The sequence below is a fragment of the Brassica napus genome, chromosome C2 (assembly GCF_020379485.1).
Source record: "Brassica napus cultivar Da-Ae chromosome C2, Da-Ae, whole genome shotgun sequence".
In the NCBI taxonomy this organism is placed as follows: Eukaryota; Viridiplantae; Streptophyta; class Magnoliopsida; order Brassicales; family Brassicaceae; genus Brassica; species Brassica napus.
Genome location: NC_063445.1, coordinates 42,831,158 through 42,852,932, shown reverse-complemented (window position 1 = coordinate 42,852,932; position 21,775 = coordinate 42,831,158). Strand labels below are relative to the sequence as shown.

The 21,775-nt window shown below is 36.2% G+C and overlaps 2 protein-coding genes across 10 annotated transcripts; both read right to left on the bottom strand.

Annotated features, from left to right (window-relative positions):
* Positions 1-3,964: 3,964 nt before the first annotated feature.
* LOC125581807 lies at positions 3,965-10,257 on the bottom strand. Of its 9 annotated transcripts, XM_048747841.1 has the most exons (5): positions 9,991-10,256; positions 9,587-9,904; positions 8,950-9,214; positions 4,512-8,484; positions 3,965-4,425 (listed from the first exon to the last, which is right to left on the bottom strand). In XM_048747841.1, the coding sequence occupies exon 4, from the start codon at positions 8,477-8,479 to the stop codon at positions 5,930-5,932; it is 2,550 nt and encodes an 849-aa protein (XP_048603798.1). In that variant the 5' UTR covers positions 8,480-8,484; positions 8,950-9,214; positions 9,587-9,904; positions 9,991-10,256; the 3' UTR covers positions 3,965-4,425; positions 4,512-5,929. The 9 variants fall into 9 exon arrangements, with proteins under 9 accessions (XP_048603798.1, XP_048603795.1, XP_048603797.1 ...); XM_048747838.1 differs by having other exon boundaries at positions 4,512-9,214; positions 9,578-9,904; XM_048747840.1 differs by lacking the exon at positions 8,950-9,214 and having other exon boundaries at positions 9,578-9,904.
* Positions 10,258-21,039: 10,782 nt separating this feature from the next.
* On the bottom strand, positions 21,040-21,775 carry LOC125581806. The gene is made up of 2 exons (XM_048747834.1): positions 21,387-21,775; positions 21,040-21,301 (listed from the first exon to the last, which is right to left on the bottom strand). The coding sequence occupies exons 1-2, from the start codon at positions 21,719-21,721 to the stop codon at positions 21,133-21,135; spliced, it is 504 nt and encodes a 167-aa protein (XP_048603791.1). The 5' UTR covers positions 21,722-21,775; the 3' UTR covers positions 21,040-21,132.

Here is a 21,775-nt window from a genome sequence, read left to right as displayed (position 1 = left end):
CGTTCCCACACTTGTTCCCTCAAATCTTTGACTGGATCCCCATACACAAAAGTCAAATAAACCGTTTTCCCCAGAGCCACTGCTTCCACGTCAATCATTCGATTACTCAAAGCTCTATATTGTATGAAAAGATGGGCTCAATCGCACCGTTGGACGGTCTCCATCCATATCTAAAATTCTGACACGTCTGTGCAGCTCTACACTCAAAAACCTCCAAAAGACACCAAAATCACCACTTTCCTCCAAATCGTCCCTGAACCTGTAAACACTCTAAATAGACTCTATATCGTAGTAAAGATATCTTAAAACACCTATATACCATAGTTAATAATGGGTGAAATCCATGGTATATCAACCATAAATAATTTCCAAGCGCACAAAGCATACACAGAGAAAAACACTATCCAAACCTGAAGTAGCAAATATGGCGAAAGAGAGAGCCACAAGAGACGTGATCAGCGATAAAAGATGTAACGAGATGAGAGAAAAAAAAGAAAAAAAGAGACAAAATAAAATCAACAAACCGTGGAGCCATCCTCGAGCTATGAAAAGGAGCATAGAAGTCAGATCACCAAAAACCCGATCTTGAAAACTAAGACGAGCAGAGACTATTGACGGTAAACCAGCGACGAGAAAACCAACATCAATGACAACTAAACTGTGACCCAGTCCAACGAGATGTAGTTTCTAACCTTAGCTAAAACCTAAGGAAAAAGAAGACCAATATTGACCGAAATAACATACAACGCCGTAAGAAACAACCGCACAACATAGAACTAATATGCATGATCTATAAAAATATATCAGATAATCTCACAAAAAAAAGAAGGTGAGGAAAAACAAGAGCATGAAGGTGAGTATTTTCCCGGTGGTGGTGAGAAGCACTGCACACCGAAGAGGTAAACGAAATACATAGATGGTGATGGCTCAAGTCAAAAAATGGGGGAGAGTGCAAAAAACACCTAAAAAGATAATACAAAATGTGAAAAATTAAAATATAATTATGACGCCGTTAATCTTAGAATCAACAAATGACTAAAAACAAAGTTATTGAAATTCAGTATTATATATACAACAATATATTATTAAAAAGACAAACACATAATATATTAACTTATTACCTATTACTACATAACATAATAAAACATCAAATAATGCTATTCAAAAATAAATACTGACCACATAATCACATCATCATAAAATCGTATTTAAGAACAATAAAACAATATTCCGTGCGAAACGCAGACAATCCCCTAGTTCATAAAAAAATTATTCTGCAAGAAATTCATTTCTCTAAGTATGGAAAAACTTGTAATAGTGAAGGTTCTGATGATAATTTGGATTTTGACTAATTATCAAATACACTTGGAACGTTTCCGGATCATGCTGAGTGATGATAAACCGATCATGGAATTACCAGCGCATATGCAAGAAAAGAGATAACCTGCAAAGACATTTAAGGAAAGGTTGGCTGTTTGGATAACGCAGATTCCAAGTATAGCAAGTTTTACTCGCCATTGTTGTGGGATTATAAGAAAGGAATGTCTCATCTGGAAGAATCATATTAAAAAAAAAAGTATTGCAAAGAAAATCGAACATTGATGGTAATCTTTGACCAAGTCAAATAACGAAACTAGTATTAGGATTCAAATTTGATGAAGAAATCCAAAAATCCTATAAAAAGGGATCTTGGATCTCATTTTTCACACAACCAATCAAAGCAAGAGGAAATTCTAGAGACAGATTTTGACAAAGGAGGATCGAGAAAGAAGGATCACATGAATTTTCGCCGGAAAACATAACAAAATCCAGAGTTTTCGATTTTTAAGATCAATCGAGGTGATGATGTAATTTATAGCAGTTTGATAAGTATTGTTTTGCCATTTTTATTCAGTAGGATTAAGATTATGCGTTATGTAAATCGTTTATAGAAATTTTGTTCTTCATTCTTATAAAGGAAATCTTCAAGAATCGAAAGATGTTATTCGTATTCTTAGGAAATGCATGATACATTTGGTGGATTGATAACTGAATTATGTTAGGATGTTTGTGTGAAAGTGATCATTTAATTTGAAGTACCTAAGTGATGAAATGTAGTATGCGTTTAAAGAAAAGAATAACTAAAATGTGTTAATTAAGCAAAATGGTTAAGTGAATTTTATTATGTGATGAACCTTCAGGTCGAAGTTTTGCTACGTGCTATGGTGGACCGACGGATCGCAGATTGGATACGGCCACAAATTTGGCTACACCCGTATATTTGGTTAGAGCCATAACTTGATTGTAGCTGCAAGTTGGCTTCAGCTGCATGTTTGGCTAGAGGCGCAAGTTCAATATGGCCACATGTTTGGTTAGCGCCTCAGGTTGATGGAACTTCGGATCGAAATGTTTATAAATGACTAAACAGCAGCTTTTATATTTTTCATCCAAATCTAAACATAATAAGTGAGATTCAGTCACAACTTTAGCTTTTGAGATTGTTTATCTTTTCCGAATCAGCAAGAACGTGGTAATAGAAAATAATATTATTGTCAAATGACTTAACTGGTAAACAATCACGGTTATCTTAACTCTTAAGCCTACACAAGAATAAGTGTGGGGATTTTATCCCAAACCGAAACCCTGACTTTAATCTGAAGCCAAAAAAATGAAATCGCATCTGAAGCATTATACAAAAATATCCTAACGGCACTTAAGAGTTTGATTGGGTACAATCCAAACCAAATCAAAATCCGAAATAGGATCCAAAAATATAGGAAATTAGTTAAATATGTTATTATTTAAGACATTGGTTATAATCTGATCTAAACCAAATTGAATCCGATCTGAAAATTAATAAAACCCAAATGAGAATTATAAGCATAATACCGAAAATCTGAAAATCTAAATCAACCGTACTGAATTCGATGGAGCCCCCAAATGCCCAGGTCTACACAAGAATGCGGTGACTCTTTAAACCACGATGTATCTTAGAGTTATAAATAACCATCGTCACGTTTATTGATTCCCACCGCTCATTTTAGCTGTGAATGACAGCCAAAACACGCTATTATCTTTTTTGAAATACGTTATTATCGATAAAAATATTTTAAAATGAAATATGAGTATTTTGATTTGTTATTAATGCTTTTGAACAAATCTATTTAAAATGGAAAAGACCAAAGCGTAAATGAAAAGTAAATACATCTTTATTATTTTAATATATGGATTCAACTCTCATATTTAGTCTAGTTTGATCTTAAAACCTTCAAATAAGAAAATTACTGTAACTTTTGTGTATATTTCTCTTTTAAGTTTTGTAATTTGAATATCACAATTAAATTTCTAAATTATTCCATATATGTTATGCAAATTTTTATCTTTATTATATAAATCTTATGTACATCATTTGAAATATTCTATTATCGATGTTATGAACTTGTTACATATGTTTTTTTTTCGTTCACTACCATTTTTACAAATTTCACAGACCAATGAAGAAATATATTTTCCTTCTCATTACACATTCAAATGTGGGGCGGATCCAATATTATTTTTGGTATGGACATATAACCATTTTAAATGCTTAGTTTGACCAAAGTTTTCCTTGATGGCATATGTGTATATTTACTTGTTTGGTCTCCCAGCTTTATGGACACCATAGGAAAATCTTTGTGAAAGCTTGATTAGTATCATAGTATATATATATATATATATAACGCGAAGAAGCCAAAAACACTTTAGTACAATCTTGTTTTAAAGATGGAAGCTTTGTAAGAAGAGTATAATGAAATAAATAGACATTATATTGAGTCAAAAATTCATTATCTTTTTAGATCGTGTACATGTATATGACAAAATATGGTAGAGCATGTGTACAATAAGTACAGAAGTGTACATGTGTATAATAGGTACAGAAGTGTACATGTGTACAATAGGTATTCTAATCTATATGTGTACATTAAAATAGTAGTGCACATGTGTATAATAATAACCAATAATTAGTCCAAGCTAACATGAAAACACACACTAATCATTATTATTGCATACAACAAGGGTTAAAAAAGCATATTTAGAAGTTTGGAGTCAATTAAAGAAGACAAATCTATATATTCAATAATTTATGGTCAAATTAAAAACATAACTAAACATCAATGACTTAAAGTGAAAATAAAAGAAATTGGATTTGGTGGAGATCAATCGTAAACATCTTCATCTTCGTTCTAACCTAGCTGCTAAAGTAAGGAGACAAGAACAGTCCCGAGTGATCGCGTTTGTTATTCACCACAAAACCAGTTGCTCTCGTGCCACGTCCATAAGAAGCTTCGCTACAGCCGCTATGAAGCATCACCACCGGAGTCGTCACTCTCACCGGAGGTAGGTAGAGTCGAATATCGTTGTTGTGTCAGAGCCACTGAAAAATCTCATCATCGTTGATGATTGTATCTGAGACAGTAGAGACTCTTCAGCAATTTCAATGACACCACCTAAATAAGAGAAACCGAAGAGCAAAAAAATGACTAAAATATCACCTAATTTGTTATAGAAATACATTGAAATTGCCAAATATGATTTTCTTCTCTTAGTAAAACAGGATCGTTTATTTGTTGGTGCTTGATAAACATTATCCCAATGAAAGTGTTGTTGTTGGTCGTTCATAATCAGAAGAAAAGGAAAACCAGATAACAAAGACAATAATTGAAGAAAATTTCTCTGAAATTTGTTTCTGAAGAATCAAATCCAATTTACAAAAAAAGGGAATTTGGGAGGAGGAAGATAACGATAAAAAAATGACTACGAAAATAAGAAATAAGCTTAAATGACAAATAATCTGGGCTGTCCAAAATAAAAGGTAGTAAAGTGATCAAACGGCTGTGTTAATGACAAATAATACACTCCTAGGATGCTTCTCTGGTTGGAATGGGATAGATCCTTGCAAACAGAGAATCAAAGACTCAATCTGCTTCAAGGTTTGTGGAATGAATGGTGACACAAAGAGATGTGAGAGGTCTCCTTGATACTCCTAAGTGAATCCCTTGGATATGACACACCAAGACAATCACTCTTGTGGTTTTGTTAGATATGACACACTAACAAAGACTCAAGAACACTCAGATCTACAAGAAGACTTGCAGCCGTCAGAGAGAGACAAGAGTCTGAAAATAAAAGATTGGATAGTTCTATTAGGGTTTTCAGACACATATTTATAGAGAAGTCAAGGAACAGGCTCCTTGGTCTCTAAATGGGCCTTAAAAATAAACCTTATAAAACCTTATAAAAACCTTATAAAACCTTATAAGGGTTCTCAAGTCTGGCAGCTTAATTCTCAAGTCTAGCAGCCTAATTCTCAAGTCTAGCAGCCTAATTCTGCTTCATGTTAACAAAGATAAATAATTAAAACAAAGTCTTGAACTGAGATCATCAAATGAGTGATAGGAAAGCAACATATGGCCTCATTAAAAACCTATCTTTAGAAAACCCAGTGGGACAAAACCAAAGATAGGGAAAAAGAGCACACATATGTTACTTGCTCATTTGATGTCTATCTTGGAGCTGAGATGGCTTGAATTGTGGCAAGTGTGTCTTGGTTGATCAAGCTTCTTCCAAGACTCTCTTCTTGCTTCAGTGATGTCTTAAGTAATCCTCCAATGGCTTCTTTGAGTTGCTTGCTTCTGGCTCGAGTCATAGGACCTTCAGATATGGCTAGAGCTCCTCCATCAGCTGGATCATCCAAGCTCTCATTATCTTCTTTGTTTGGCTGGTCCATGATCATATCATCCCCTCCCTCTTGAAAAGGATTTGTCATCAAATCTAGCTCATCTGCAACAAAAGTAGCCAAGTCAGTAACATTAACGTTGATAATCAGATTACACTTACCTTGCAAGCCTCTTTGATAGGCATTGTTGCTGACTGGATTTGTTTGGTAGAAGGAACTGATACATTGGGCTCTTCATACTCCTGATGCATTCCCCAAACCCGATTCACACACACTGAAACAAAACAAGTTAGCACATGCGAAGTTGTCATAAAGTAAGAGTCTTATCCCAAATTTGTTTCTGCTCGGTTTTGGATTGTAGGCTGCATCTGGAGGTGCTTCTGTGATGATGATAAAGCAAGTGATGTCCTGATGTCTCTCCAGGTTCACATAAAGTGGCTTGAAACGCTTGTCTTCCTCACGCTTGTTCTTTCTCCTTGTATGCTTCAAAGCTTCTTCATAATCTGCACATGGCTCTTTTGACAAAAACAAGTGCATCATATCTGTGTAATCAATAAAAGAATTCTTGAAAACATGATTAGTTACCTTAGCATGCTCACCTGGTCGCCATAGATAGGATTGAGATGTTACAAACTCAGAAAAATTCAAACAAAGCAAACACAGGTTCACCTGACTTGTAGAGCCCATAACTCTTTCTCCTGAGAAGCTTTGGACATGATTCCAATTCACTGTGAGCCCCTGATGAGTTAAGTTTCCATGGAAGTCAAGTTTGTTGCTTAATTCCTTCTGGTTGCTGAGATATGATCCTCGGACTGCTCCTATGTCAAAGCTGGCGGCTGGACAATTTCCAAGATTTGATTGTTGCATCTCCAACTTAGCCAAGGACTCATCATTGATTCTCTGATCATTATAGCCCTTTTTTTTACCTGTACCTTTTTCAGCTTGTTTTGGACAAGACAAGTGTGTTATCATGTCAAAGAAAGTGTTGTAGACTAGAATGTCTCCAAAGCACAAAACAGTATGATTCCTCCATCTATTATGCATATCAAAGAAAATATTGCAGACCCAAATATCATCAAGGATTAAGTTCATATATTCAGAATCAGTGAACTCTAGTTTCAATTGTGGAACAGGTTTTTCAAAGAAAGTGTTATACACTAGAATATCCTCAAAGAACAACCCTACACATTTAGAATCATTTTTAGCACACAAACAGTCAAGCTCAAACTCAGAGATATTTGCAGACTTCACAATTTCAACCCTAACATCAGAATGATGCAATTTCGGTTCATGCAACTTCCTAGGTTCTTTCAAAACATATGTGGGTGCAAGAAAATAATCAGAGATCAGTTCATGCCTAGGAAAGTTCACAACAAAACTATTTTCTTCAGTTCTAGCAAACAAGGCAAAAGGTTTTCTAAAATAGAACTCGGTTGGCTTGAAAACAGGTTCGAAAATCTTTTCATGGTGATTCATAAATTGTTCAAAACTCAAAACATGACCAGAAAAGTTTTTATTACCATATTGAAAATATTTTTGATCAAAAAGTTTATCTGGTTCAAGTTCTTTGAAAGTTTTAAGCATGCTGTCATAAACAGAGTTTGAAACACAAAAATCTTTAACTTTGTCAAGACCAAAACGTTTCACATCATGAGTACTAACCATAAGAAACATTTCAGGCACAGAAGTAACCATATTAAACTCCTTACAGTGCTTTTGCAGGTCATAAGACAAGGATTCAGAAGTTGTATTTGACTGCAAGCTGTTCGGCTGTTCCAACTTTTCTCCTTGTGTTGATTGCTCTGGTTCTCTTTCTGCTGAATCTTCTTTTGCAACCTGTGACACTGAAACAATGCTACTCGGTTGCACCGGTTCAAGACAAGTTAGTTCATCAAAGGAATTATTAAAATTAAATTCAGACTGAGGTAAGAAAAGAGAACACTCTTGTCCTGTCTCAGAATTTTCCTTCTCCATAGATGTTTCGGTTTGGACTTCTTGAATTGGTGCAGCTGACTCTAGTTCTACATTTTTGAGTTCTGGGACAGTAGTAACTGGTTCTTGGTGCTGTGTTTCAATGGATGGACGTGCTGTGTTGGTCCTTTTGAGTTGCTTTTCCACATCCACCACCACTTGAGACAGCTTCTTTATGTCCTCCTCACTGAACCAGCTTGTTGTTTTGCTAGGTAAACCAATAACACTGGCTGGAATTGATCTTATACTGACTTGTTGTTTCTGAACTGAGTTTGCAGAGCATGGCTTTGTTTCAGACTGTTTTCGAAGCACTTCCTTGTTGTACTGTCTTGGAACATACTTATGACGCATCAAAGCCCTTAATTTAAGCAAGGTTGTAACTGGTTCTTTTCCATAGTGTCTCCTAGATGACACCAATTGATTCCACCAGCTTGAAGCATAACCATAAAACTCAGCAGTAGCCATTTGAACCTTCTTTCTTTCAGCATAGTGTTGACAGTTAGAAATCAACTCCATCTTCTCTTCCCACTCCACGTATGCAGCAGGGTCAGCATCACCATAGAAAGGAGGGATTTTTAGCTTTTGATCAGCCAATTTATCTTTGTGATTGCTTCGGCCTTCATGCCCACGTCTTTGTCTCCTCTCACTGCTTCTAGACTCAAAACTCTGACCAGTAGCTTGTTGGAGTTCCTGTCTCAACTCATGCCGGAATTTATCAAGGCTGGCTTTCATCTTCTCCTGCATCTGAGCACTCATAGCCTTAAGTAAAAGCTTTTCATCCTTAGTGAGTTCTCCTTTTTGATCTTCTGCCATGGTACCTGAGACAAGAGAAAGACTAAGCCAGTAAGTAGTTCGAAATCAAAATTAAATAAGGAAAACAAACAAGAGATGAAACAGATTCAGCACAGATCTAGAATAAAAATTCTCAGATTTATCACATTCAAAGCACAGAACAACAGATCTATCAATATTGAACTCAGATTGAAAATAACAAGCCCTAAATCAGACAATAATCAGATACTCCACCTGAGATTAGATCTAGAACAGATTGACCAAAAACTCAAACAGATCAAGAGAAACTCAACCTATTCAAGCCCAAATCGAATCAGATTCAAATCTAGACAGAGAATTTCGACCACAAACCCAAACAGAACAGATCTAAACAGATTAGAACAATTTCAATTTTTTTTTTTTTTTCAGATCTAGGGTTCATAAGAAAATTTTGAAATTGAAAATAGAAATAGAGAGTTTAGAAACTTCCTTCCAGAGATTTGCTCTGATACCACATAATACACTCCTAGGATGCTTCTCTGGTTGGAATGGGATAGATCCTTGCAAACAGAGAATCAAAGACTCAATCTGCTTCAAGGTTTGTGGAATGAATGGTGACACAAAGAGATGTGAGAGGTCTCATTGATACTCCTAAGTGAATCCCTTGGATATGAAGACAATCACTCTTGTGGTTTTGTTAGATATGACACATTAACAAATACTCAAGAACACTCAGATCTACAAGAAGACTTGCAGCCGTCAGAGAGAGACAAGAGCCTGAAAATAAAAGATTAGATAGTTCTATTAGGGTTTTCAGACACATATTTATAGAGAAGTCAAGGAACAGGCTCTTTGGTCTCTAAATGGGCCTTAAAAATAAACTTTATAAAACCTTATAAAAAACCTTATAAAACCTTATAAGGGTTCTCAAGTCTGGCAGCTTAATTCTCAAGTCTAGCAGCCTAATTTTCAAGTCTAGCAGCCTAATTCTGCTTCATGTTAACAAAGATAAATAATTAAAACAAAGTCTTGAACTGAGATCATCAAATGAGTGATAGGAAAGCAACATATGACCTCGTTAAAAACCTATCTTTGGAAAACCCAGTGGGACAAAACCAAAGATAGGGAAAAAGAGCACACATATGTTACTTGCTCATTTGATGTCTATCTTGGAGCTGAGATGGCTTGAATTGTGGCAAGTGTGTCTTGGTTGATCAAGCTTCTTCCAAGACTCTCTTCTTGCTTCAGTGATGTCTTAAGTAATCCTCCAATGACTTCTTTGAGTTGCTTGCTTCTGGCTCGAGTCATAGGACCTTCAGATATGGCTAGAGCTCCTCCATCAGCTGGATCATCCAAGCTCTCATTATCTTCTTTGTTTGGCTGGTCCATGATCATATCATAGGTAGAGTCGAATATCGTTGTTGTGTCAGAGCCACTGAAAAATCTCATCATCGTTGATGATTGTATCTGAGACAGTAGAGACTCTTCAGCAATTTCAATGACACCACCTAAATAAGAGAAACCGAAGAGCAAAAAAATGACTAAAATATCACCTAATTTGTTATAGAAATACATTGAAATTGCCAAATATGATTTTCTTCTCTTAGTAAAACAGGATCGTTTATTTGTTGGTGCTTGATAAACATTATCCCAATGAAAGTGTTGTTGTTGGTCGTTCATAATCAGAAGAAAAGGAAAACCAGATAACAAAGACAATAATTGAAGAAAATTTCTCTGAATTTTGTTTCTGAAGAATCAAATCCAATTTACAAAAAAGGGAATTTGGGAGGAGGAAGATAACGATAAAAAAATGACTAAGAAAATAAGAAATAAGCTTAAATGACAAATAATCTGGGCTGTCCAAAATAAAAGGTAGTAAAGTGATCAAACGGCTGTGTTAATGACAAATATGTCTTGTCCAGATCCATTTCGTGCAATTTCGACCGTCGAAATGTAAAGAAAATCAATGGGTGGAAACAAAAGCCCGCCACTTTCAAGGTTCAGTTAATCAACATAATGATTGGAATTAAACTGTAAATTTTATGATCTAAATGCTCTTTAAAAAAAAGTGCTCTAGTAGAAGAATGTGTCTTAGAATGAAAGAAAGAAGTTATAAAGTGTCCTGCAATATAAATCTTTCTATAAAATAAAACAAATAGGATGAAGCAACCCTAGGTCTGCTTCCTCTATTTTCTAATCTTTATAACTTTGTACGGTATTCATATAGTTCAAAGTATATTTCATCACCATGATATTAATTTCATATAAAAGGTGATTTGTTTATCTTGTGTTGGCAACTAATGAAAAATGAGTTCAAATAACTTTGACTCGTCTCAATCTTTGGTCCACTGCAAATCCTTCTTATAAATGTTATGATTCTTTCACTTTTTTTTATTTTCATTCATCTAATAGTATCAATTTTTACATTCAAGATATAACAATGCATTTTACTCATATTTGGTCGTTTATTTATTTTATTTTAGTTTTCCCGTTGGTGTTGCCCAGTTCCACTTTTCTTTCGGCCATTTTCATTTTTCTCCTTTATTGTCTTTTTGTTCTGCCTTATTGTCATTTCTAACTTTTTGTCATTATAGAATGCACTGTAAAACATCGCTAATACTATCAAGTAGTCTTTCATAGTTAACCACTCTTTGCAATATCAGAAATTTTTTTTTATCTCAATGAGTATATACCATTGTTTTGAACACTTTATTGAATCTTTTTTTTAATACAATTTTCCTGTTTCAAATTTTTTATTTTGAAGTTGTATTTGACTTAACTTATATTTACTAATGTGAAATGTTAATAACCATGATTTCACTTGCATTAGTAATTAAAATTAGTTGACCAAAAAAACAACTAAATCTTGATCATATGTGATAAACAGAATAAGAACTTTTATTACCATAAGTATTTTAAGTTATTTGATCGGTTCAAGAGCCTAAGGCACACCGAAAATGGAGAGAAAAAGAACAGATGTAATTTATCTAATTGACGTTCAAAAACAAAAATTAATTTATCTAATTATAACTATTCTGCTGGTACTTTCACTTTCTTTCCCCCAAACTCACTATTGTAAATTAAATGTTACAAAACTTAGTTTTGTCACAAATTTTCAACTTCTCGGTTGTGACACTGTGGATTCACGACATCCTATATCACCACCTTCTTCTCTTTCAAATAACCTAAACAATTGTTGGAATTTGAAATACCATAACCTAATTACTCAAAGTACCACTAATTAAAAGACTTTAAAAGTTGTAAACATGGCCAGTCTAATATCTTCGTTGAATGGCTGCACAACCATAAAATGTTTTCTAGGACGAGCTAAATACACGTGATTTCCTTAACGCACTAATAAACGATGATAAAATGTAAGAAAAATAAAACATTCATATATTAAACATATGTCTACTAAAATTTATAAGACTGGTCATATCTATGTATGTATGTATGTATGTATGTATGTATGTACGTATATTTAAGTTATGCAAAGTTAATGAAAAGAGTTAGGCTTTGTTAACATGATTTTAAAGAGCTGTTTCCATTAATTTACAACGTCTAAGACTACCAGTACTCTCTTTGCTAAAGGCAGATCACACGAATATTTTGTTGTAGAGGCTATAGCCATTGGCTCACCATGACCGTACGAGAACCTGTGTTTCAACAGAACAGAAAAGAAATTCAAACAGCTGGTAACAAATGGACATTTTGATGCAAAAAATAAACCACGAGAAGACAGCAACTAAGGGAGCTCAAACTGAGTCTTCATATGGTCATTGCCTTCAATTATCTTCAACGCACTGCTTGTTTCCTGAATTGGAATCAACCACTTTGATTCTGCTGAACATAGGAAGTTGGAAAACAGAATTAGCAGTAGCGAGAAAAATTCTACCAGCAATGGTGACATGATACACTTGTCGACTGCATGAACAACACATTCATTTGTTTTTATGCCAATTGCTGAAGAACCAAGCTGCAACAACAATTCATAAAGCTCGAGTATAAATGGATACACGAGTACTGCACAACACCTCTCCTAAAATAGCACAGTAAAAAAAGAAGTGACTAAGAAACAAAATTTGTGTGCAGTCCAAATGGAAATCTTTAGTTCTTAAAAATCAAGCTTAAGAAACTCATAGTTAGCTTCATGGCGGAGAATTTGATGAGATATTTGTGGTTTCAAAAACTTGGCTTGTGAGTCAAACATAGCTTCGTAGCATCAACTTACTGAAATGATTTCACTTTAAAATGATGTGTCAAGTGAGGTGTAAACTTAAAATGTTTTGATTGGAAGTTCAGCTTTTTCATTTATTGATGTGGTTTCTCAAAGCTTCTAAGGGCAACCCCAATGAAATATCTAAAGCACAGTTTCTACTAATTAAAGAAAAATGAAAATTGAAAAAATTGGTGTCAGAGAACCAAACGGTTCGGTGCAGAGAACCTGAACAATAAACGGGAACATACTCTTTTTCCAGATGTTGTTGATACATTGGTTTACATTATTTTTTGTGATTTTAAATTAGCTCATTAGGATCAATATACATAGCAACTTTATAAATTAGCGGAATGGACTTTAAAATAATTGGCGAACTTGTACCTCTGCTACGTTGCAATGACTTATTTGACCTCCCGCATTTCAGTCTCGTTTACTCCACAGCTTACCTGCAACCGGCTATATTTAAACTTGCAAGTTTCAAAGTTTGACAATATTATAAGTGATGCATGCAAGAGGGGACGTGGCGTTTTATAATACGACATGAAAACCTGATATGTTTCCACTAACCTGATATGTTTCGACTAACATCTACGTCACACGCGTGTTAGATCACTTAAGAAAGAGGGACATATGTGGGTGTGGGTTAACCACTATTCCGGACGGTTCCCCTGAAATATACATTTTCACTAGTTGCAATGGAGCTGAGCCGTCTATATATACAACACAAGCTCATTCTCAGCATACACTACTACATACAAAATATAAACATAAAAGTTTTTTTAAAATCACCCAGATGGGGCAATGTGATACTTCTTTTTACAAGCAAACTTGTAAAAGTCACTGAGATGGGATATAGGGATACTTATTATGAGCCATGTTCTTTTTACCGGGTTTCTATTCAGCGATCCTGTATAGAAGCGGAAGGGTGAAATGTGAAAAGGTAGTAGTGAGTGTTTCCGCTATCCCATTTGAGTGGCTTAGAAGAAACAATTCTCATGCGTTGGAGCAGTAAAGATGATGAAAAATACTTGCCTTACCTTCTTATTAGCAGATTAGTTCCGGTATTTTTCAAGTGGGAGAGGATGGTTTACATTTAGATATTATTAATGCTAACTAGTTGTTTTCACCGGATTTTTACTATAGCTCTAGGTGAGGGTCTAAGTAATTGTGAATTGCGAAGTGAAGGACGGATTTACGCCAGAATTAAGCGCATAAGTTTCAATTGGTTCTGATCCCTAATATATGAGCAACAGCGAAACCTGAATTCGAAGAAGTGTTTAAAAATTATAAAAGAAACTACGGAGCTGTAAAAATTATGTTTTCTATCTGGGACGTAAACGACACTTACTCGAAAAGGTTTAGGATTTGGAAGCAAAAATATGGTGGGTAGATAAAGGTGATTACATGTAAATAGGCTCCAATATGGAATAGAACTGTGTCTAAACTGGAAAGATTTGAATTACAAGATTAGTCAGTGATTCTGAACATCCACTGTGGAATTATAATACATGACTTTTTTATGTGATTCAGTAAGTTTAGAAATAAACAACATCGTTTCCATATGTTGTAATAATGCATGAAAGATATTTACAGCCAAAATATCTGCGCTACAAGAAAACAGCAAGGATTCTGAGGGAAAAAATCGTCGGAATTTCATCGGAATATCGTTATTCCGACGACATACCGACGAAACAAGTCGTCGGAAATAATTCCTCGGAATTTCTTCTTTCCTCGGAATTTCCTCGGAATTTTCCGACGGAATTCCGAGGAAATTCCGAGGACCACTAGTTTGTCGGAAATGTCCTCGGAATATACCGAGTGAGAACTTCGTCGGGATATTTCCTCAGACGTTCATCGATCGATGCGTTTTGGACATATATACATCGATCGATAGGAATATACCGACGGACATATTCCTCGGAATATACCGAGGGACATGTCACTCGGTATATTCCGAGGAACCCGTTCCTCGGAATATTCCGAGGGAACATGTCCCTCGGTATATTCCGAACGTTTTTTTGTAAACAGATCGATCGATGGATTTATGTCCAAAAACGCATCGATTGATCGCGTAAAAAATATAATTAATTTCCTCAGAATGTAAAAAATATTAATTTTTTTTTAAAAATAAAATTTCTGAAATTTAAATTCGAAAATATGAAATTAAAATTAAAATTGAAATCATATTAATTAATATTTAAAGTTTCACAAATAAAAATAAAACATTCCGAGTTTTTGGAAAAAAAAAAAAATCTACGGGCCTGGCACGTCCGGGAACACCTCGTTCGGGTACATCCTCTGCATCATCTCTATCATTTGCTGGTTCAGCCTCCTCTGTGCCTCATAGCCCGCCTGTTGAGCCGCCATCTGGGTCTCCAACAAAGATATACGATCATCTTTGTCCTTCAACTGAGCCGTAAGTACTTCTGGATCAACAAAGGGCGGTGGTGCAGAAGAAGGAGGAACCGACCGGGTGCGACGACCCAAACCGACCAAACGTCCCTTCTTCTTTGGAACCGACTGAATAGAAAATAGCCAAATTTACAAATTTAAACCAAAAAATAAATGAATCGAACTTTAAAAAAAAGAACTTACGGATTCAACGATTTCGTTGATTCGAAACCGGGACAAGTTGGTCGAAGCCGTCGAAGCGTCATCCTCGGTTTGAAGCTGAGACACTTCGTCTACCACCTGAGTTTGGACCAGGTCGACCACGTCCCTCACAAGACCGTCATCAATCTGGCCGGTCTTCTTGTTGGTATACGCCCTCCTCATTAGGGCGAGATCATCAACCGGCTCGCCATCATTTTCTTCCGCCTTGAAAAAAAAACACAAATTAAAGAAACATTAGAAATTAGAAGAAATGCACAATAAATTAAAATTCTGAAACTCAAATAATTGAAGAAAAAACGTTTGAACTTACCATGTGATCTCCCAGAGTGGCAATAGATTGAGCACCCAAGTTATGCTTGTAAATGCCCTTCCCTTTACGGTCGCTCCTGCGGTTGGTGGAGTTGGTGGAAGAAGTTTCTTTCGTCTCTTCCTTGTCCCAATGCGCACACAACTCCTTCCAGACCGTGTTGTTCATCGACTTTGGGACCTTTTAATAAAAAAAAAAAAGGAAAATAGTTTAATAAATTAAAAAATAGTTTAATAAATTAAAAAAATTGTTTAATAAATTAAATCGAACCTTATTGATTTCCCACTTATTCTTCCACTCGTGGATCTGCTTCCCATAGTTGTCCATAACTTTATGGACGAAGTGGTGATAGATAAAGAGCGTCTCATCGGAATTCCAGTTGAACTCTTGCTGAAAAAAAAACACAACTAGTAGAAAATTTATATTAAAGATTAAAAATATAAGTAAAAAATTAGAATACTTACCGCAAACTGACGAAACCACAGAATCTGCTTTTCGGTAGGAAAGTGAGTGAAAGTCGGATGTCCCTTGTCGAGGGCCGAGTACATCATACGGTTGATCCATGCGCTGATCCCGTTCCCGGATCGGTTGAACCTAATAAAAAGAACTAACGGTTAATAATGAATCCAAATTTAAAGAAAAAAAAATGTTTAATTACCATGTTTGACCATGTCCATGTGGATACGGAGTGAGATACGGAAGATGGTCACGACCGGGCTGTTGAACCAACTCCGCAACACTCATCACTCCCGGAGGACCCGGAGGAGGAGGAGCGGGTGCAGCACCGGGAACGAGAGGAGCAGGAGCGGGTGCAGCAGAGGGAGATGTATGGTAGGAGCTGTGGGGCGAAGGGGAATCCTGAAAATGGCTGGAATCCCGAGACTGGCTCCCCGTACCACCACGACCACGCCGCTGTCGAGGCCGGATCTGATCATCAAGAGACCTGTAAATTAAAAAAATATATTTAATAAATACAGAAATATATAAATTATTATTTTTTTTTTAAAAAGTCTCAAATAATTTAATCACAAAAAAAAAGATTTATAGATATTAAAAATATTTAATAAATATATAAAAATAGTTCTAATAAAAAAAATAGTTTTAATAAATAAAAAATAGATCAATAATTACAAAAAATAGTTTTAATAATATATATATATATTAAAAATATTTTTAAATCCCAAATAATAGTTTTTAATCACAAAAAAAGTTGTATAGATATTAAAAAATGTTTTGTAAAATCCAAAAAATCGATTTTATATACAAAAAAGATTTTGTAAAATCCAAAAAATCGAATTTATATAGAAAAATCGTTTTGTAAAATACAAAAATCGATTTTATATACTAAAATCGATTTTATAAATACAAAAAAATAAAAAAATTATAAAAAAATTATAAATCAATTCAACAAAACAAATTATTCAACCAAATCACAATTCTAAACTTATTATACAACCAAAAATCACAGTCCTAACCAATCACCTTAACAAAAATCTATCAAAACTCCACAAAAACCTAACAAATAGAACCTAAGAGAGTGGGATAGGGTCCTTACATGATTTGTCTAAGAAAAGGGGGAGATCGCCGGAGATATCGTCGGATTTCAGGGGGAAATCGCCGGAGAAAAAAGAGAGGAGTCGCGCAGAGGAAGAAGAGAGAAATTGGGAAGAAGAAGTGGCTCGTGGTTATAAAACCTAGGGTCCGACGGATATTTTCCGTCGGAATTCCGTCGGAATTCTAATTTCAATTTTCGCGAAATATTTGCCCGGTAAAATGAAAATATATGCCGAGGAAATTCCGACGGATAATTTACTATCCGTCGGAATTTCCTCGGAATATTCTGAGGAAATACCGAGGAACTAGTGTTTGGGGTTTCAAAACATCAATTTTTTTTGGGGTTTTTCATTTCTTATACAATTGTAATGTATACCATTGAGGATTCTTTGTATAGATTAGCATAAACTATGAAATAACAAATTTCAAAACTAATTGAAAGTATTCCCTATACCGTTCATTAAAACGTATAATTAAGTGTTTCTCTTATGTTTTGGGATTTCGTTCATACAATCGGAAAAGTGTTAATTAAGGGGTAAGGAACAAATTTTAGACTTCAAAAGTAACGTAAGACACTTAATAAGGGTTATATAGGTGTTATTCAAACCGCAAAACGTTTTTTTCGGTTTACAACCCCTATTTCCTCGGAATTTCCTCAGACTATTCCGAGGAAACCCTTTTCTTCCTCGTAATTCCGTCGGAATATTCCGAGGAAATTCCGAGGAACTAGTGTTTGGGGTTTCAATCTTGTACGTTTTTTATAAACAAATCGATCGATGTGTTTTTTGTCCAAAACACATCGATCGATCACCAGATGGACGAAAGCCGTAAGAATGTGATCGATCGATTAGATTACACAATCGATCGATCGAACAAAATCTCAAAGTTTCCTCGGAATTCCCTCGGAATATTCCGAGGAAATTCTGAGGAACTTGTGTTTGGGGATTCAATCTTGTACGTTTTTTTGTAAACGGATCGATCGATGCGTTTGTTTACAAAAACGCATCGATCGATCACCAGATGGACGAAAACCGTAAGAATGTGATCGATCGATTAGATTATACCATCGATCGATCGAACAAAATCTCAGACCTTCCTCGGAATATCCTCGGAAAATCGTGTACGTTTTGTTATAAACGGATCGATCGATGCGTTTGTATAGAAAAACGCATCGATCGATCACCAGATGGACGAAAGCCGTAAGAATGTGATCGATCGATTGGATTGTATAATCGATCGATCGAACAAAATCTGAAGCCTTCCTCGGAATATCCTCGGAAAATCTTGTATGTTTTGTTATAAACGCATCGATCGATGCGTTTATGTGAAAAAACGCATCGATCGATGCGTGTGCGAACAGAATTATAAGGCAAAACCCGACCTTTTTGGATCTAAACCTCAGAACTCTCATCCCCTCCGATTTCCCCTATAATTCGACCCCCCCCCTTTTTCTCTCTCTATAATCATCCGATTTGAACAATTTTGGGCTCTATTCCCCTTGATTTTTCGAGCTCTATCTGATTCCTACACTCGTTTTCACCCTAAGACAGGTATACTCCGCGAATCTCCACATTCTCAAATCGTGTTCTTGAGCAATTTTTTGGGTTTTGTGAATTTCTTATTTCCGTGTTGATTCCTTGATCAAATAAGTATGAAACAGATGTTTAAACACCAAATAGAACACAATTGTCTGTGATCAACGAGTTTGGAACAGGATTTGAGATGATTTAGGGATTGAGAATTTTTTTCAATTTGGTTTTTGTTTATCACAACTCGCTTGTTTTTTATCAAAACATATACTGCATACTCACTTGTTTCAAAGATTCTATTTTGTAGAGAATGAACCGCCCGAAAACATCAGCAAAGAAGAACACACAAGAAGAGGGTTCGTCTCATCGAGAGAAGCAAAGGCCAAAGAACTGGGATAAGTCTGATACCACCCACTACAACAACATGAAGAAGGTAGCCGTTTCGGCTACACAACTAGCATGTCCTGAGACGATGACAATATTGGGAATCAAATCAGACATTGAAGGGCTGTTCCAGAACATGGGTCTAGGCCAACTATGCAACCTCAACGAACCCACTTATCCGGAGTTGGTACGCCAGTTCATAGCATCCGCATACGTCAGCCATCCCGATGATAGCCATCAGGAAGGTTTTTTGGCATTCGTAGTGCAGAAAAAATACTTTGAGGTATCTTTCACAGACCTCTGCGGATTATTTGGATTGAGTGCAGGGGAGATGCAGTGCATGTGGATTTGATGCAGTGATTACTCGGATCCTTACACATGTGGGTGTAGACTGCGAGAACCATCAGGTAGCACTGGACAGATCGAACAAAATTGCTTGGAACTACCTGGATGTCAAAAATCTAGTAAGTAAGGAGTTCATAGCTGGTCCCCTCTCGAGGATCCATCGGGATGGTCCTTACGTCTACGTATTCCAGGACCGAGCGAAGAAAACACTCTACTGCCACCTGCCTCAGATCGGCCTGACTGCTCTACTTTCAAACGCTGCAGTTGAGTTCCTACCCCCAGCTACCGCACTAGTAGACAAACCATCCTTCTTCACGCCAAAATATCAGACCAAAGGCAAGGCCGTGGATGATGAAGAAGGAGAAGATGAGGCTGCACAAGCCATTCCAGATGATTCACAACCCCATCAGCTACTCCCATCAGACTCCAGCCAGTACAAGCTGCAAGAGCTTCCACCGAACGCCACTTCGCGCCAGCAACAACATTGGAGAGATCAGAGCATAAAGACAAACAACGACATGCTACACAAGATCTGGGCTGCCATTTCACGTATCAGGCCGTGTCGTTGCCAAAAGGATGATGTAGTTCATCGGGACAACTCTCCATCCAGCTCTGGTTCGGGTTCGAGTGGTACACACAGGGTAAGAAAGAGGTCTAAGAGAGCCAAGGATGCAGGAACATCTGGAGCAGGAGACGAGGAGTAGGAATATGTTTTTTTTCGGTTAATTTTGAACTTAGTTTTGAACTTAGTTTTTTATTTTATTTTTTTTCTTAATTATGAGTTCCTATATCTTTTACATGGTTTCTTCGTTTTATTTGGTTGTGTTTTGAGTAGTTTTTAATTCGTATTCAGCTTTGCCTTGCTAGATAAACCAAATAACTAATATCCGAGGAAAGAGGTTATATCAAGTGTTCCTCGGAATTTCCTCGGTATTTCTTTAAAAAAAAAAAAAAAATCAATGGTATTCTGTTTCCGAGTCATCATCACTAGATGAATCTGAATCTGGATCTTGGTGAAACTCTCCAATCACTGGTTCATCCTCTACGTGAACGACGGCTTCCTCTCCGAAGTCGGTTAAATCGACTACAAGGCCAACTCCAGCTAAATCTTCTGCTGCACTTAAGTTGCCGGATGTGCTTGGTTGTAGTGGGTCTTCCAGCTCAGAACTTCCCTGAACTCGGCCTCTCGGGTTGAGTCTTGTAACAGTAACCCATGGATCATCTCTGTTCCTTACCCGGGGGTACTTGATATAACAAACCTGTAACATTTAGAAAAATTATAAATTAATACACATGATGATGAATCATTCTGAATAATTAACATTTAATTACCTGATCGGCCTGAGAAGCAAGAATGAAAGGATCATAATAGTGCAGCTTTCGCCTCGAATTTACTGATGTAACACCAAATGCATCTGTTTTCACACCTCGATCTGGAGTGTTGTCGTGCCAGTCACAATAGAAAACAGTACAGCGCAATCCAACCATGCCCAAATACTTGATTTCCAAAATCTCATGTATGTGTCCGTAGTATACATCATCTCCTGATGCAGAACAAACGCCAGCATCATAAGTCGTACTCGAACGTCTCCTCTTCTGAGTTGTGAATGCATATCCTCGAGTACAAAATCTCAGATATGACTTCACAACAAAGTTTGGTCCAACGACCATCTCGCGTATCCAATCGTCAAATGTTTCACCTCTGGCCAAACCAGCAGACACCTATTAATAGCACATATATATGTTATATCAATAAATGTGAATTAGTATAAATATGTGATAAATGATATTTTAATTTGTTTAAAGCACTCACATAAATAAACATCCATCTAGCAAAATCTCTCTGCTTCATTTCTTCTAGTTCGTCCTCTGTGGCGTATCTATATTCGAACAGCTTTTCTGCCATGAAAATCCTGTACATATGATGACAATAATGTAATTAATTAAGATTTAAATTTCAACTTGTTAAAATAAAAATTTGTAAGCTAATTTATTTACCTCTCATATTGAAGAACATCTTCGCAGTTGGTGAGCAAATATGTTTGCAAATGACTGCGCTCCTGCTCAGTAAGTCGACGGTCCTTTGGTTTTCCGCTAAGTCGCCCAACGTCTGTGAAAATGTCTGAAACCGTAACAGGATATGTTGCCCGTTTTCCTCTATCATCATGCAGAACAGGTCTTCTGTTTTTGGTCTGAACTTCTGCTGGAAAGTAGTACTCGGCAAAGTTTGAAGTTTCTTCATTGATCATCTGTGCGACTATAGAACCTTCCACCCTACTTAAATTTTTCACCATCTTCTTCAAATGGAACATATACCGCTCATACAGATACATCCATCTATACTGCACATGACCACCAAGTTCCAATTCTCTTGCCAGGTGAATAAC

Bases quoted from the DNA above. Each gene is read 5' to 3' on its own strand.
- LOC125581806 (XM_048747834.1), bottom strand. From the start codon at position 21,721: ATGTATCTGTATGAGCGGTATATGTTCCATTTGAAGAAGATGGTGAAA. The intron at 21,302-21,386 runs GTAAATAAATTA...TCATATGTACAG, and splicing joins GATGTTCTTCAATATGAGAG to GATTTTCATGGCAGAAAAGC.
- LOC125581807 (XM_048747836.1), bottom strand. From the start codon at position 10,117: ATGAACGACCAACAACAACACTTTCATTGGGATAATGTTTATCAAGCA. The intron at 8,485-9,990 runs GTGATATTTTAG...CTCTTGTCTCAG, and splicing joins GTATTTCTATAACAAATTAG to GTACCATGGCAGAAGATCAA.